This window comes from Aspergillus fumigatus, chromosome 7 (assembly GCF_000002655.1).
Source record: "Aspergillus fumigatus Af293 chromosome 7, whole genome shotgun sequence".
NCBI lineage: Eukaryota > Fungi > Ascomycota > Eurotiomycetes > Eurotiales > Aspergillaceae > Aspergillus > Aspergillus fumigatus.
The window spans coordinates 1,222,050-1,237,607 of record NC_007200.1 but is presented as its reverse complement, the minus strand read 5'-3'; the positions used below and the strand labels follow the sequence as shown (position 1 = coordinate 1,237,607).

Sequence of the window (15,558 nt, the reverse complement as noted above, 5' to 3'; positions counted from 1 at the left end):
CTCAACGATCCTTGAATGAGCCACCGTGAATCGCAGTCGACAGTATCATCATGGGCGCGTTGGGAATTATTCTTGAGCCCGCCGGTAAGTCGACCGCTACTCCGTACTACCGTCGACAATCAAGACAGACAGGATTGACTGGCTATCTGTGACTACAGCGATTGTGGTAATTTTCACCGCGGGTACCCTCATCAACCGTCGCAATGATATCAAGTTCTTGGAGACACCCTGCGTTGAGACACCGTTGCTTGAGGACGAAGGCTGCGAGATTCTAAAACCAAGGAGATCATCCAAGGGGCACACCAACATCCAAACACGAATTCTTGCCCGTTTCCCATTTCTTATAGAGATATGGTATTGGCTACTGACGTATTGGGTATGCCATCATTCTGCTTGTTTTCCTTGATCTGTGACGCGATTATCTGACAGTGGCCCAGATCTACCAAGGACTGCGCGCGATTTCTGCCCGAGCGATCAGCGACAACGAAGCCATTTTTGAGACGGCTAGACGCCATGCGCATCAGATCCTCAGCCTAGAACATTTCTTACATATAGATGTTGAACTACGGGTGCAACGATTCGTCCTCAATCACGCGCCTTGGTTAAAGGCTGTTCTCGCGAGAGTATATTACTCGCACATTGTATTGGGCGTCATCTTCCTCGTCTATGGGTATACCTTCTTTCAAAGGGAAAAATACCAAGGAGTCCGCCGCACTCTGGCTCTCGAAAATGTAATAGCATTTATAATCCTCACTCTTTGGCGATGTAGTCCGCCACGACTGCTGCCGGAGGAGTACGGCTTCATCGATATGCTGCATGACAACGATGCCGGATCCGCCTGGACACAAAACAAGTTCCAGCTTACAATTGCGGCAATGCCTTCGCTGCATTTTGGTAACGCTTTCTTCCTTGCTCTGTGCTTGTTGCGATACAGCTCACACTGGATCCTTCGCGTGGTCGCGCCGCTCTGGCCCATGATGATGGGAGTGACAATTATCGCGACAGCAAACCACTTTGTTTTGGATGCCCTGGTCGGTGTTTGCGTGACCTTGACGGCATATAGATTCAATCATGCTGTGTTGGTTTTGTTGCCGGTGGAGCGGGTACTGTTCAAGTTGCTCCGCATTGAGAAGCCGCAATAATAGTGGTTCCGCGGGGGGGGGGGTTGATTGTATTCTTTCTTTATATCTTAGGCAACATTATTAAAGCTCAGTCAAGAGAAATGCGCCGCCTTCTGAAATTAATTTCAGACTGAAGCCTCAATGAAGTCCATTGTCTAATCTTCAATTTCGAGATTAATGAGGGTTGTATATATGTTGGCATACATACTCTAGGAACTGGCTGACAACACTGACGACGCACCGGACATTTCAAATATCACCAGCCGGGCAGTGTTATAAACATCAGTAGTCACTTAATTGCAAAAATTCCAGACCAAAGGATGCTTGTGTATAGCGACGCGCAGAATCGATAGAATATGGGAACTCCCAGTTGAATCAGGTGTTGATAGTGACGTTATCGATAAGCTAATGCCACTAATGAATCACCCTGTCTTTATGCTGTGCACATCTTTAATCCAAGCAGACCTCAATCACTCCGTACCAAGTACTGCTTCTTGACACTGGGAGACGGGAATGCCAAATGATCCATCAGACTTTTTCGGCAGCCGGACTACAGAGTACCTTATCAAATACTCAAATTCCAAGAACTTAAGAACCCCATGCTGAAGAACTGCACCGAGTCGACCGAGTGCTCCCTGCCATGGTGGCCGGTGAGCTCTCTTGGGGAAATCCCGCGTGGGCATTTGTCCGATGGAATACACACCCATGCCTTAGTAACCAACTCCGAACAGGGGTTGGATAAGTTGACAAACCCTCATTCGTTTGAGAAAATGATTGAATCGGTGAGATGTGAAATGTATCATGCACTTGCTTTTGGTTCGTATTCCGCAGCCCTTACGGGATACTTCTTAGTAGTCACACGACGTATGCCACTCTTCGTTCAACCAAAAGTCATGAGCTGGAATTGGAAGTTCTCCAATTCTGGACCCGCTGCACTTAACTTACTCCGCACCGAAGACGGAGACAACTCAGACGAGACCAAGACACGACTCTCACATCGGGCCGAATGTGTGGGCTGGAATAGAATTGCGCCAGTCAGACAAATCAATGTGTCATGTGAAGAGCTCCGATCCCGAGCATTTCTTTCAGAAATCAGGTAGAAGAGACAGCGGATAGCCTGATTGCTGGGATGAATTTTACTTCGCACAGTACGAGACATCATTGTTTGTATAATACATATCAAGAGATCATATAGTTAGATAGGCCTAAGTATAGTCATTCGGTTACTGCTATAAGCTCTCCCTCGGTCGCGAGATCTTTTGGCGGGTTTTTCTCTAGGGTCACCTGCCTCCGATCTGGTATCGAATCAGTGGATATCGTGCGTTCCGGAGTTTACCGTGGCTCGCCATCAGGAGTATTAACTGCCCCTGGCTCGTGGCATGCAAATGACTGCGTATTGTAAGTTGAAGACATGTCCTGCCACTTATACACAGGAAAAGGTCCGATATAGATCTGTGTGACATGCGGTGGAAGATCAAAGAACACTGTAGACATTCCAAGCTGACGGGGAGTTGGTCAACGATTATAGTCATCCTGCGGAGAAGCACCTGGGCTCATCATCGCCTGAGGCAATAATAAGGTGTTCGGTCCCAAGTCCGACCACTCACCGGGTAATTTACCCATTCTAGAGGCGGTGAAGCGCTAGTTCCTTTTTCTATTTTTCTTTTGCTTTTTCCTATTCGCGCCTCATTCTTAAGAACGCTCGTCCTCTGGAGGAAAACTTTTTTTTTAGCCGGCTTATGAGAGAAAAGTCGAGATTGAAAATAAAAGATCTCTTCGTAGACAAGATAGAAGGATTTAGCACCACTTTTGATCCACATTGTATAATTTATTATTTCAACTGCATAAGTGACAGATCAATCTTGTTGTCATCTTGGTCCCCGTTCTTGTTTGCCCTTCTCTTCTCCCTCTTTGTCCTAGTAATTCTGTTTCTCCACACAATTGTCTGGTCCCCAACCCCTTCATAACCCCGTCCTTACCCACATTTGGAGTCTCTCAGACTTCCATTCATCTTTCGCTTCTTCTTGGATTTTGGGTCGTCGAGGCGAATTGGTTGCATTGGCTCGGTGATCTGTGTGTGATATTTGCATGATACAATGACCGTCAAAGAAGCCGTGAAGGAGTCGTTGCTCGGCAGCTCAGAGGAGCCCCGGCTGTCGCAACAGGTGAAGCATCATTTCTTTCACCATGCACGGAAAGATGAAAGCACTGGCGAGTTTTATATGACGGAGGACGACTTTATCAATGCTATTGCGCCAAAGCATGAGGATTATGTGAGTTTTGCGGCCTGTTTTCTCTCTGATTCTTCGCCTACGATGCGATGTGTCATCGCGGTGGTCCTCCGCGGCTGGTCTCCAATATATGACTAACAACCTTTCTTTTTTTTGCAATTGACAGCACAAAATCAAGCGCGAACACTATGGACTCCTCTTCCGAGTCGCCGACAAGCGAAGGGCCGGTAGACTCACCCTCAGTGACTGGGCGACTTTCGAGAACCTCCTGACCAAGCCCGATGCCGAATATGAGATTGCTTTCCGACTCTTCGATCTCGATGGAACGGGCACGGTCAAGTGGGAGACGTTCAAGAACATATACAATATGAATAAGAGCGGTGACAGTATACCTTTCGATTGGAATTCGGAATGGGCTTCCCTGTACTCCGGACGGAGCAAGGCCCGGCACGACATGACATACCCCCAGTTCGCTCAGATGCTCCGAGGATTGCAGGGCGAGCGCATTCGGCAAGCCTTCCACATCTTCGACAAGGATGGTGACGGTTACATCGAGCCTGAAGATTTCCAGCGGATTATCCTCGAGACCTCGAAACACAAGCTGTCGGATTATGTCCTGGAGAACCTTCCCAGTCTGTGCAACATCTCAGCGGGCACCAAGATCTCCTACGCTACCGTTCGTGCTTTCCAGAATGTCATGCGCGAAATGGACATGATCGACCTTATTGTCCGCGAAGCCACCCAGAAGAGCGAAGACGGCAAGATCACGCGCGCCGACTTCCTCAACGAAGCTGCTCGCATAACCCGATTCTCCCTTTTCACACCAATGGAAGCGGATATTCTGTTCCATTTCGCTGGCCTCGATGCGCCTTCTGGCCGGCTATCTCAGAAGGATTTCGCCAAGGTCATTGATGCCTCCTGGCGTGTGCCTTTGGCTGTGGCTGGACAGGCTGTCTCCACTGCAACAACCACCGCTCAGGTCGCCGCTGAGAAGACTCGGTCGGTGTTGCACAGCGTTTTGGAATCAGTTCACCACTTCGCGCTTGGCAGTCTTGCAGGTGCTTTCGGTGCCTTTATGGTTTACCCCATCGATCTGGTCAAGACACGCATGCAGAACCAACGTTCGACGCGGGTTGGCGAAAGACTGTACAACAACTCGCTTGATTGTTTCAGAAAAGTCATTCGCAATGAGGGCTTCCTCGGCTTGTATTCCGGTGTTCTGCCTCAGTTAATCGGTGTTGCTCCGGAAAAGGCGATCAAGCTGACAGTGAACGATCTCGTCCGCGGCCACTTCACCAACAAGGAAAACGGCAAGATCTGGTATCCCTATGAAATCCTTGCTGGTGGTACGGCTGGTGGTTGCCAAGTTGTAAGTGCTGTTGAGCTCTCCCCACACAGGAAGACTGTTCTGATTTCGCCTCTTATTAGATCTTCACAAATCCCCTCGAGATTGTCAAGATTCGCCTGCAGGTTCAGGGTGAGATTGCCAAGACCGTCGAGGGAGCCCCCCGTCGCTCGGCCATGTGGATTGTGAAGAACCTGGGTCTGGTGGGCTTGTATAAGGGTGCCAGCGCCTGCTTGCTCCGTGACGGTAAGGACAAACCGACGCGCTCCTTCGACTTCTGTGAACATGCTTTCTGACGATTTCGGACTCTAGTTCCCTTCTCTGCCATCTACTTCCCCACCTATGCCCATCTGAAGAGCGACGTTTTCGGCGAGTCTCCCACACAGAAACTCGGCATTGTGCAGCTGCTCACTGCCGGTGCCATTGCCGGTATGCCAGCGGCGTATCTTACCACACCCTGCGATGTGATCAAGACCCGTCTGCAGGTTGAAGCTCGCAAAGGAGATGTTCGTTATAATGGCTTGCGCCATTGTGCAGCCACGATCTGGAGGGACGAGGGTTTCAGGGCCTTCTTCAAGGGTGGGCCTGCTCGTATCATTCGTTCGTCACCGCAGTTCGGGTTCACCCTGGCTGCCTATGAACTGCTGCAGAAATGGCTTCCTATGCCCGGCTCGCACCCTGAGGTCTCTCCCACGGGACAAGTTGAGCCCGGCGTTGGTTTACAGAGCGCCAAAGCACCTCTTCCCTATCTGAGGTCAAGGAACGCTCTGAAGCTGCTCCTGGACCTCGACGAGAACATTGGTCGCGTCTATATCCCTCAGGCCGATAAATGGCCCAAATTCCTCCAGCCGTCGAAGCAATGATTTGCAGTGTCATGTTTTCATAGCGATCACTTGGCTTTCTTTTGTCTCTTGCGTTGACTTGAAAATATATTATGTTCCTGTATTTTCACAACCGTCTTTCTTGATTCAGTGGGTTTGGTTTGGCCGGGCGAAGATTCCGCATAATTTTTCTTCTCTGTTGTTCATACAGGAACCAGATTACATTGCACATGTACCAAAAGCAGATAGACTGGAAAGAAGGTCGTATCATTCCTAGCAAGCAGCTGTATTCCCTGTCAAGCATGAGATTTTGCCAACTTTGTTATCCTTTGTTATCTAGAAAGGGCTTGGTCACGTGAGATATCAATCAGAAGCTGATTTGTGTCATTTTGCTCCAACAGGCTGAAACAGGGAAGGCCACCATATTCTCGGAAATTGAGGATGCTATCTTGAGTCATAATGCCTCCTGTTGCCTGCAAGATCGTCGATGGATGCCTGGTGAGTTCCCCAGATTGATGATAAGATAAGCTGCTGAGATTGAAGCACGTGATCTTATCCACTTTTTTTTTTTTTTCTTTCATAGACTGGAGCGGACCCGCCACAACCTTTCTTTCTCTCTTTTTCTCTTCCCCCCCTTCCCTGGTTTTCACCAGGAGGGCTACCTTTGAATAATACAGTCTGATCTCAATTAGCCAAGATGAAGTACGTTCTGGTCTCTGGAGGTAATGATCTTTCCGTGTCTTTCTCCCATTACGCTTTCGCTGATTCTTGGCAGGTGTCATTTCTGGCGTCGGCAAAGGCATCATCGCAAGCAGTTGCGGGTTGCTGCTCAAGACTGCCGGTCTGGCCGTCTCGAGTATCAAGATTGATCCATACCTCAATCCGGATGCCGGTCTTATGAACCCTCTAGAGTTGGTCTCACCTAGTATGCTCACCTGATTTCTGGAATTGACGTTGACGGATCAAAGACACGGAGAATGCTTCGTTCTCGATGACGGCGGTGAGGCCGACCTCGACCTCGGAAACTACGAGCGCTACCTCGGAGTCACTCTCGGGCGGGACAACAACATCACCACTGGGAAGATCTACCAACACGTCATTGAGAAGGAGCGTCGCGGTGATTACCTGGGAAAGACAGTTCAGATCGTGCCACACCTTACCAACGAGATCCAAAACTGGGTGGAACGGGTTGCCAAGGTTCCTGTGGATGAGTCAGGGCGGGAACCCGACGTTTGCATCATCGAGTTGGGCGGTACTGTTGGAGACATTGAAAGCGCACCTTTTGTGGAGGCGATGAGTCAGCTCCAACGGCGGGCCGGCAAGAACAACTTCTTGGAGATCCACGTCAGCTACGTCCCTCTGATCGGCTCGGAGCAAAAGACCAAGCCTACCCAGAGAGCCATTAGCGATGTTCGCAGTGCTGGTCTCAGGCCGGATCTGATCGCCTGTCGCTGCGAAACCCCTCTTGAAGAGAGCACCATCCAGAAAATCGCCAATGCGTGCCAGGTGGAGCGGGATCAGGTCGTCGGAGTTCACAACGTGTCGACCACTTACCAGGTGCCGATTCTCCTGGAGAAGCAGGGCTTCCTCAACACTATCAAGGAACTGTTGCACATTGACTCGGTTCCGAAGGATCCCAAGCTCATCGAGCAGGGTAAGGTGATCTGGCAGGAATGGCAGGGTCTTGCTATTAGCCAGGACCGTGTCTTTGAGACTGTCTCTATCGCCCTTGTCGGCAAGTACACCACTTTGCATGATTCATATATGAGCGTGAGCAAGGCGCTCGAGCACTCTGCCATGCATTGCAAGAAGAAGCTTGACCTCATTTGGGTCGAGTCCTCTCACCTGGAGGACGAGCACAAGGAGACCAACCCAGCCGAGTACTACAAGGCGTGGCACTCGGTTTCAACCGCCAACGGAATTCTGGTTCCTGTAGGTTTTTCTCCGCATACGCTTTGTGAATTGACTCTAATATTTTGTTCAGGGTGGTTTTGGCGAGCGTGGTACCGAGGGCATGATCAAGAGTGCCCAATGGGCTCGTACGAACAATGTTCCTTACCTGGGTGTGTGCCTGGGTATGCAGGTGGCCGTTATTGAGTACGCTCGCAACGTGTGCGGGTTGACTGGAGCTGGTAGTGAGGAGTTCCACGAGAATTGCGAGCATTCTGCGATCGTCTACATGCCTGAGATTGACAAGACCAAGATGGGAGGCACCATGCGACTCGGCAAGCGGGCCACTCACTTCCAGCCCGGCACCGAATGGTCCCGCCTGCGGAAGCTGTACGGAGACAAGCAGGAGATCTGGGAGCGACACCGTCACCGTTACGAGGTTAACCCCGAACTCGTCGACCAGCTCGAACAGGCTGGGTTGAGCTTTGTCGGTAAGGATGACAGCGGCAAGCGTATGGAGATTATCGAACTCAAGGACCACAAGTGGTTCGTCGGCGTGCAATTCCACCCCGAGTATCTCAGCCGAGTGCTTGCGCCCAGCAAGACCTTCCTTGGCTTCTTCGCTGCGTCTGCCGGCTGCCTCGAGGAGATCACCGAGGTGTTCAAGGATCGCCACGACCTGAGCCACCGCGAGTTGAAGATCCCCCTCCACTAGATTGAGATGGGGCTGGCGGGCTGATGCCGGTAAAAGGCGTCAGTCTAGTTGTTGGGTTGGCTATTTCATGTTTGTTTCGGGGCGTTTGGCAGAACTAAAGAGTAACGTGGATCAATGTATGGAAGACATATAGAACTTTGCTGCCCTCATTGCTGGAATGGGCCCAGCTAGTATAATAGCTACCAATGATACTCCGTCCTCGCGTCCAAGCGCGATGGCAAATATCTCAGTGCACGCTACCACATCATACACCCCTCGATCACAATCACCAGTACAACGCAATCCGTAGATCAGTACGGAATCCTCCGTGCAAAGTACACAGCGCCAAGACCAGACGCCTCTCACATGCCACAACATTCAGGCTATGTACGCGTCTAGTCAACATGACCAGTTCGATAGTAGTACGAGAACCCAACCACCTCCAGTCAAGAAACTGTTCATATCCAGAAGCCTAGGAAAAAAAAAAAAAATCGCCACCCTCAACATCACAAACTCTGATGAATCCCTCACACAATTCAACGAGGCTCTCGGCGACGCGCCCCCGTCGCGCCTACAGCATATCATCCGCGACGTATGCCGACTTCTCCCGGCTGCTCTCCCAATCGTCGCTGATTTCCTGCTCGTGAGCGAAGAGCAGGTCCCGGGACCTGATGACCCGGTGTCTGATTCCGAAGTAATCGCAAACGCAAACGCAACCGCAAACGTAGACACAGCGACAGACGAGTCCAGGGCCGCAGCCCCCCAGCCAAAGAAGAGGGCTAGGGCGAGGGCCAGGATCCGGGCGCGTTATGCAGTGTGTGTGAACTGCGAGGTTGAGTACGATGTTACGGAGAATTCGCGGGGTAGTTGTTGTTTCCATCCTGGTATGTGTGCTATATTGGACTGGGATGCGATGCTAATGGACTATAGAGGAGGCTGTATATGATAAGGAGTACTGGAACGGTATCGATCTCTGGGAAGACGAGGAGATTGATACGGAGGAGAATCGGGAGGATCATCCTGAGGGGTTTGTGTATGGGTGTTGTGGGGGGTACTATGGGGAGGAAGGGTGTAAGGTTGGATGGCCATCAAGAGACCGAGTCTATCTTAGATACTCCCTGATATTCGCCAGATTGAACATAGCAGACACACCGTACCTCGCAGCCTCATTCGTCGTAATCCACGCAGCCTCCTCCCCATGCGTAAAGTACTCTGGCGGCGCCGTCTCAACAACCCTCCAGTCATGCTCCTCCGTATACCCATCCGTATGCAAGAACTGGTCCCAAGCCGCGCGAGCCAACTCCGCACTCTTCAGCTGGACAGCCGCAAACGCCGTAAGCGTCGAATGGCTCTGTCGCCAGGTCGCATGATCCGGGAACGCGAACCCGAATTCCCTGCGCTGGACTTCCGCGCCGCCATTATACGCTTTGCAATAGGAAAGCCATACCGCCATGAACCTATCTACAGTGGCCGGGTCCACGTCGCGCGCGTAGTCAAGAAGCTCTGCAAATATCTCCGGGAACCCGAAGAGCATAGAGAGGTGGGAGATGGCGTACTCGGGCGTTGGCGGGGGGCATTCGCGGATCTCCCCCGTGGTGGGGTTCAGCAGGATAGCATTGTTGCCGATGCCGTGTTTGAGGCGCGCGATGCCGTCTAGCAACTTGATCAAGTGATCGCGGCAGTGCTCCCAGCCCTCAGTCCGTCGTTCCCAGGCCGTCAACCATGCTGCCGCGAGTGCGCCGCAGTCAAGACCGATGTTCGTCATGGCGAAGCCGTCGGGGATATCGGCGTGCGCTTGCACCTTTCGGTGCGAGTCGAGAGTCAGCAGAGCGAATTGGCAATCCTGCTGCTCGGAGATCAAATCGCCGATGCGCTCGTCGCCAGTGAGGTAATAGTATATCCGTTTATAGAGCACGTTGGATATACGCAGCTGCTTCGAGCTATCGCTGAAATGCTGGACGCCGTGCCGCGTGCCGAAACCCTTGAACCGGCCGGTGTGGTAGGTGTCTACCTCGCTGGTGTGTCGGGTTATTGCCTCGGCCATCTTGAAGACGTCCGCGCGCCTGGTATGCAGGAAGTACAGCCACAGCCAGAGATCGGTCGAGAGCTCCGAGTTGTCCCAGGCGAAGCCGCCCACGTCGTAGCGCCAGGCGTGCCGGTAGGGGTCGTAGGTGTGCTGCACGTCGCCGTGGTCCCAGAAGCCGTACCAGCGGTGTTGCTCTATCTGTTTCTGGTAGTGGCTGAATAAAAGGTCGAGGTTGTGCTCGATGGTGGCTTCCTGCGATGCGGGCTGTTGGTGGGCGGGTGACCAGCAGCCGTGGAAGACGCCGGTGGAGTACATGTACTCGGCTGCTGGGATCAGACGGGGAGGATTCCTAACGAGGGCCGAGAAAGAGCTGAGTTCCTGGTTGGAAGGGGTAGATGTGTACGGTTTGAGGAAGAATTGGTTCGTCCTTCCGATGCCGTTGGCAGTGGCAAAGCCCGGCTCGTAGTCCTCGTATGTGACGTCGAGTGCGTGCAGCTGTTTCTCGTACGAGTCCAGCCCAAGTCCATCATGGTAAGGGGCAGTATCGAGCGGTTCTGCAAGGGGAGAGTAAAGCCACACGGTGATCGCACCCTCGCGCTGAGTGAGCCCGGTCAGGTCAAGCTGAGTCGGGTACCGTTCCCAGAAGTCGGACATGCCAACTGCTATGCCGCCGTGTCTGGCTGAGCCTAGATACACGGTTCCATCTGCGCGACCACCGCCGGTTACCTTGACCCAGGAGCAGCCCTGTTTTGTTCGTTTCTTGATGGTGAAGCCGTCCGAGGATAGCTGCGAGAGGGTGTAAGAATCGAACGAAGGAATGTACGAGAGACCTTGGCGGAGATCAGTCCTGGACCACTCTTCTTGCTTGAGAGTGACAGCCCGTCCTGCTGATTGATCAATCCTGTTCTTGACTGTCGGACCGTGTCGTAACCCAGACAGTCCCTGGACCTCTTCCTTGAGGATGCCTCCATTGGAGCCTGCAAACTGTATGTGCCGGTTATAGAGCTCCGTATTCTCCAGAGGGACAGAGAAACGGATACCCAGCGAGGCTAGAGGTTCATCTGCGTCTAGATCGTGGACGAAAGAGTGCAGGATCTTGATGGGTATCGCATCGGAGTATATACAGACGCGCACATCGAACGGGAGGTGCTCGGAGTCAGAGGCAGCCATTGTCCCGGAGATCTTGATGACTGCTCTTGAGTTCGTGGCATTCTCGACCTCAACTTTCTTGACAATGGCCGAATACTCCGTGTCATTGATGGACGCGACAAGTGTGGCGCCAGAACACAACGCGTGGCCACGCAGCGAAAGGCTTCCGAACAAGGACGAAGTCCCCTCGCGTGCAAATGTGACCTGCAGTCCACGGCGCGTAGTGACTGTGAGACTATCACCTTCCTCGATGAAGACACCAGCATCGGTGTCCTTGGATTCGGAGGTGCCTTTGACAGTGTACCCCTCGCTGTACCCAACGTGTCCACTGACCGAATGCGCCGTCCATTTGAGCGAGCCGTCTGCCCAGTAGGCTATTTCTCTCGAATCTATAGCATATTCCCGACCATTCTCTTCTATGACAAATGACTGGCCCGGCTGATACAGGCCTTTTGGCCAAGGCATACCAAAGGAGACTCCGGCCGCCAGCGAATCATGGCCATAGTTAGTTAGCCACTGCAGATTGCCCGTCATTGTTGATTCCCGTCGGTGGATGATTGTCACTCTGACTCTATCAATATAAGATGGTCATCTGGGCGAGACAAAAGAGGTGCACTACTCCCTTGTAGTTGTCTGATCGGCCTATTTCCTCCCGGGAAGGGAACGAATCTCCGCGGCCCCCTCTCGTTCAGATAAGATGATGCGTTTTTAGCTCTGATGGCTTATCCTTTTCGGGCTTTTACTGTGCCGAAGGATGTTTCCCCGCAAAGTCCATCGCTCCATCATCATGCATGACTCCACTTCCCCGGATTTTCCACCATAGAGAAGGACGGACATCCACACGGAATGGGCGCAGAGAAGAACCACAAGCTTCTACTTGGCGAGGCTTATAAAGATTGGCCGTCCTTGGCTTCTTGGAGAAAAGGTCATGCGACATTTATCTCTTCGCGGACAAAATGGCCGCTCACCAGGAAGACGTGACAGACCCTACCACCGTGACGGTGATCCGGGAAAAAGACGAGGAACACTACGTCGTGGCCGAAGACATTGCCAAAGGCGCGCAAAAGGCCACGGACGATGAGCACGCCATGGGCCTGAGGGAGGGTCTGCGCAAGTACCCCAAGGCCGTTTTCTGGTCCATCTGGTTCTCGTCAGCACTCATCATGGAAGGCTTCGACCATTCCTTCGTCAGCGGGTTCATGGCTTTCCCGGCCTTCCAGAGGAGGTATGGTGTTCTCACCACCAACGGGTCCTACCAGATTCCAGCAAACCTCCAAGCGGCCGTCAGCAATGGAGTAAATGCGGGAGAGATTGTCGGTCTCCTGCTTAACGGTCTGCTGTGCGATTGGTTCGGCTACCGCTGGCTGATGATGGGCTCTCTCTTCCTCATGGGGTGTTGTATTTTCTTGCAATTCTTTGCAACCGATATCTACATGTACATCGGCGCGGAGGTCCTGATGGGCCTCCCCTGGGGTGTCTTCCAGACGATCACCACCACCTATGCCGCCGAGGTATGCCCCAACGTGCTGCGGCCCTACCTGACTATGCTGGTCTCGCTGGCCTGGAGTATCGGGTACCTCACGGGGACCTGTGTCCTCCGTGGGTTCCTGAGCATGTCGGGCGAATGGGCCTACCGCACCCCCTTTGCGCTGCAGTGGGCTCTACCCATCCCGCTGGCCATCGGCATTTACCTCGCCCCGGAATCGCCATGGTGGCTGATCCGCAAGGGCCGCACCGAGGACGCTGCCCAGTCCCTCCGCCGGCTGCGTACCAACGCCGCCAGCGAAGAAGAGATAGCCGACACGCTGGCCATGATGCTGCACACGGTGAAGATCGAGGACGCGATGAACGCGTCCAGCTCGTACTGGGATTTGTTCCGGGGCGTCGACCGCCGCCGCACGGAGATCACCGTCTTCACCTACCTCATCCAGGAACTGTGCGCCCCGCTGGTGGCGTACATAGTCTATTTTCTCGAGCAGTCCGGCCTCGATCCCTCGTCGTCCTTCGACTTTGGTATTGGCGAGTATGCACTCGCCATCGTGGGGGTGTTTGTCGCGTGGTGTCTGGTCCCGCGGGTGGGTCGCCGCACCCTCCTCCTGTCCGGAACCTGCTTCATGACGGCGACGACTATCCTGATCGGCTTCCTGGGGATCGTCAGCCGCAAGACCCATCCCAAGATCGGGTACGGGATTGGCACAATCCTGCTGATCGAGTACTTTGTGTTTTTCATAACGATCGGTCCGATCATCTACACCATTGTCACCGAAATCCCGTCAAACGCTCTGCGGACGAAGAGCGTCGGGCTCGCCCGAGCGCTCTATAACGCCGGCGTCCTGGTGTACGGGCAGCTGGCGCCGCGTATGATGCAGCAGGCGGCATGGAACTGGGGGGCCAAGTGTGGGTTTTTCTTTGGGGGGATCATGGGGCTCAGTCTTCTTTGGGCGTACTTCCGGGTCCCTGAGACGAAGAACCGGACGTTTGCCGAGGTGGATCTCCTGTTCAAGAGCAAGGTCCCCGCGAGGAAGTTTCGGGAGACGCGAGTTGATCTGGCGAGGGAGGAGGTTCGAGAGGAAGACATGGAGTGGTTTAGTCTTTGACAGGCATTAGTCAATGGAAGAATTTCTCCCGGATTCCAGGAGTCAAGGCAGGAGCAATATCCTTGCCCTATACGCGTACGACAATCCATAAGATATGAGAAAGACGATTCTGCAGCAGGAGATAACTGTGATGGATTGTCGAAGATTGTCTCAATGGGCGCCAGGGAGGATGAGCTCAGAATCTGCCTCCTGGTTGATTGAATAGTGATTGACCAGTTGCAAGTTACGACGATTATAATCATACATAGTACTAGCTCAGTGGACTGGAGGAATAACACAGGTCCCCACATTCTACGCGTACAGCTATGTGACTATTGACTGCTAGTCGAGAGTTAAATGCTAGGACGGCCCCGGTCCTGACTTTTACAGTGTCTCCCAATGAGGTAATTACAAGTCCATATGATTGAATCTAGCGAGCGTGAAAGCCAGAAATCTCAAACCGATTGAACCAAGCCTTGATGGAACCAGCATTCTACCCCTTCAACGAATACACACTCCCTGTAACTGCCTAGTTGCAGGTGCAAACACCCTTGTCGGAGCACTGTCCACCAGGCTTTCCAATGTAGCTGCAGTGATCCTCACAGCAGAGTCCTCCCCAGGGGTCGGGGAAGCTGCAGCAGATGCTGCGCTTATCCAAGGAGGCATCTCTAGCTTCCAACTTCTCCACGGTATCCTCCTCGATGCCCATGTTCTTCAGGGCTTCACGCAGGGGCTCGTCGGCATCAATCACCTCGTCGCTGCGCTTGTTGTTCGGGTAGCAGGCGCAGATGTCGTAGCCGGGGCAGCCGTCGCGGGGGAGGCAGCGGCCGCCGTTGGGGTTACCCTGGCGCACGCAGACGTTGTTGCAGGTGGAGTCGCCGCCCATCATGCAGGAGATGGAGTTGTGGCAGAAGGCGGAGGCGAGGGTGGCGCTCGCCAGGAGGGGAGTGACGATGGTGGTGAAACGCATTGTGTGGTCTGCGTGGTGTGAGTTTGGTAGAAGGTAAGAAGGGATGGACGTGAAGCCGCTCGCACCTGATTGCTATTGCTTCGGAGAATGCAGAAGACTTGATAGAGTCGACTGGATGTGGACTGGATCGATCGAGTTGTTGCGTGGGATGAGCAGGAGAGAATGTCCGGGTCGAGGTGCTGCCTTTATACCTCTCTTCCAGCAATTCATTACTTCTTCCGGTATGTGTCGCAGCTCGTATTCACCCTCACGAAGGGCTTTCATTCAGTGTCGGAGCCTCCTCGAGTCCCTTGTTGGACGCATGTTACGTTGACTAAGATCTTCGTTGGCATGACGCTGGGCAGGGCACCTCCCTCGTATTTTGCCCCAATCAGTCTATCGAAGCCATTCCCCTCCTTGCTGACTGCGGCTGGATTTGACTTTGACTCCAAGTATAGAAACAATAGAAACAATAGAACAACACGAGTTGGGGCGACATTGCCTGATCTTCTCCCTTGGCCGACGATGATCGGCAAATGAAGGAGGGATACGAGGTGCGCGACGAAAGAATTCACAGAGGGCCGCATCCGCATGTCAAGGGTTTGCCATATCATTGCATGGGTTCTCCACAGTATCCCCAAATCCCAGGCGATGATTCAAGGGGAAAATACGAGGTGTGGCTCGATGAGATGGCGATCATCCGTGGGGCGTAAACCCTAATGGAATCATGGCCTATCCGTGCCTTCACTCGCACCC

General features: G+C 53.0%; 6 protein-coding genes across 6 annotated transcripts; 4 read left to right on the top strand and 2 right to left on the bottom strand.

The window, feature by feature from the left end:
- Positions 1-50: 50 nt before the first annotated feature.
- AFUA_7G05230 (phosphatase PAP2 family protein) lies at positions 51-1,142 on the top strand (the record flags this gene model as incomplete). Its single annotated transcript, XM_743893.1, has 3 exons — positions 51-84; positions 159-376; positions 438-1,142. The coding sequence occupies 3 exons, from the start codon at positions 51-53 to the stop codon at positions 1,140-1,142; spliced, it is 957 nt and encodes a 318-aa protein (XP_748986.1).
- Positions 1,143-3,217: 2,075 nt separating this feature from the next.
- AFUA_7G05220 (citrin) lies at positions 3,218-5,560 on the top strand (the record flags this gene model as incomplete). The annotated part of the gene is made up of 4 exons (XM_743894.1): positions 3,218-3,394; positions 3,519-4,721; positions 4,781-4,943; positions 5,010-5,560. The coding sequence occupies 4 exons, from the start codon at positions 3,218-3,220 to the stop codon at positions 5,558-5,560; spliced, it is 2,094 nt and encodes a 697-aa protein (XP_748987.1).
- A 552-nt stretch (positions 5,561-6,112) lies between these two features.
- On the top strand, positions 6,113-8,545 carry AFUA_7G05210 (putative CTP synthase). The gene is made up of 4 exons (XM_743895.2): positions 6,113-6,240; positions 6,294-6,429; positions 6,487-7,450; positions 7,503-8,545. Exons 1-4 carry the CDS (start codon positions 6,216-6,218, stop codon positions 8,121-8,123), a joined length of 1,746 nt encoding a protein of 581 aa, XP_748988.1. The 5' UTR covers positions 6,113-6,215; the 3' UTR covers positions 8,124-8,545.
- Positions 8,546-8,885: 340 nt separating this feature from the next.
- On the bottom strand, positions 8,886-12,226 carry AFUA_7G05200 (polysaccharide lyase family 26 protein). The gene has a single exon (XM_743896.2). It carries the CDS (start codon positions 11,809-11,811, stop codon positions 9,205-9,207), a length of 2,607 nt encoding a protein of 868 aa, XP_748989.1. The 5' UTR covers positions 11,812-12,226; the 3' UTR covers positions 8,886-9,204.
- A 7-nt stretch (positions 12,227-12,233) lies between these two features.
- On the top strand, positions 12,234-13,874 carry AFUA_7G05190 (putative MFS alpha-glucoside transporter; the record flags this gene model as incomplete). The annotated part of the gene is made up of 1 exon (XM_743897.1): positions 12,234-13,874. One exon carries the CDS (start codon positions 12,234-12,236, stop codon positions 13,872-13,874), a length of 1,641 nt encoding a protein of 546 aa, XP_748990.1.
- A 380-nt stretch (positions 13,875-14,254) lies between these two features.
- AfusinC (Defensin domain protein) lies at positions 14,255-15,199 on the bottom strand. The gene is made up of 2 exons (XM_743898.2): positions 14,889-15,199; positions 14,255-14,831 (listed from the first exon to the last, which is right to left on the bottom strand). Exon 2 carries the CDS (start codon positions 14,821-14,823, stop codon positions 14,383-14,385), a length of 441 nt encoding a protein of 146 aa, XP_748991.1. The 5' UTR covers positions 14,824-14,831; positions 14,889-15,199; the 3' UTR covers positions 14,255-14,382.
- Between the last annotated feature and the right edge of the window lie 359 nt (positions 15,200-15,558).

What these genes read in the sequence shown, in the direction of transcription:
- AFUA_7G05200 (XM_743896.2), bottom strand. Translation starts at nt 11,811, where the DNA reads ATGACGGGCAATCTGCAGTGGCTAACTAACTATGGCCATGATTCGCTG.
- AFUA_7G05210 (XM_743895.2), top strand. Translation starts at nt 6,216, where the DNA reads ATGAAGTACGTTCTGGTCTCTGGAG. An exon ending in GTACGTTCTGGTCTCTGGAG is followed by an intron (nt 6,241 to 6,293) that starts GTAATGATCTTT and finishes GATTCTTGGCAG; the next exon opens with GTGTCATTTCTGGCGTCGGC. An exon ending in CCAACGGAATTCTGGTTCCT is followed by an intron (nt 7,451 to 7,502) that starts GTAGGTTTTTCT and finishes TATTTTGTTCAG; the next exon opens with GGTGGTTTTGGCGAGCGTGG.
- AfusinC (XM_743898.2), bottom strand. Translation starts at nt 14,823, where the DNA reads ATGCGTTTCACCACCATCGTCACTCCCCTCCTGGCGAGCGCCACCCTC.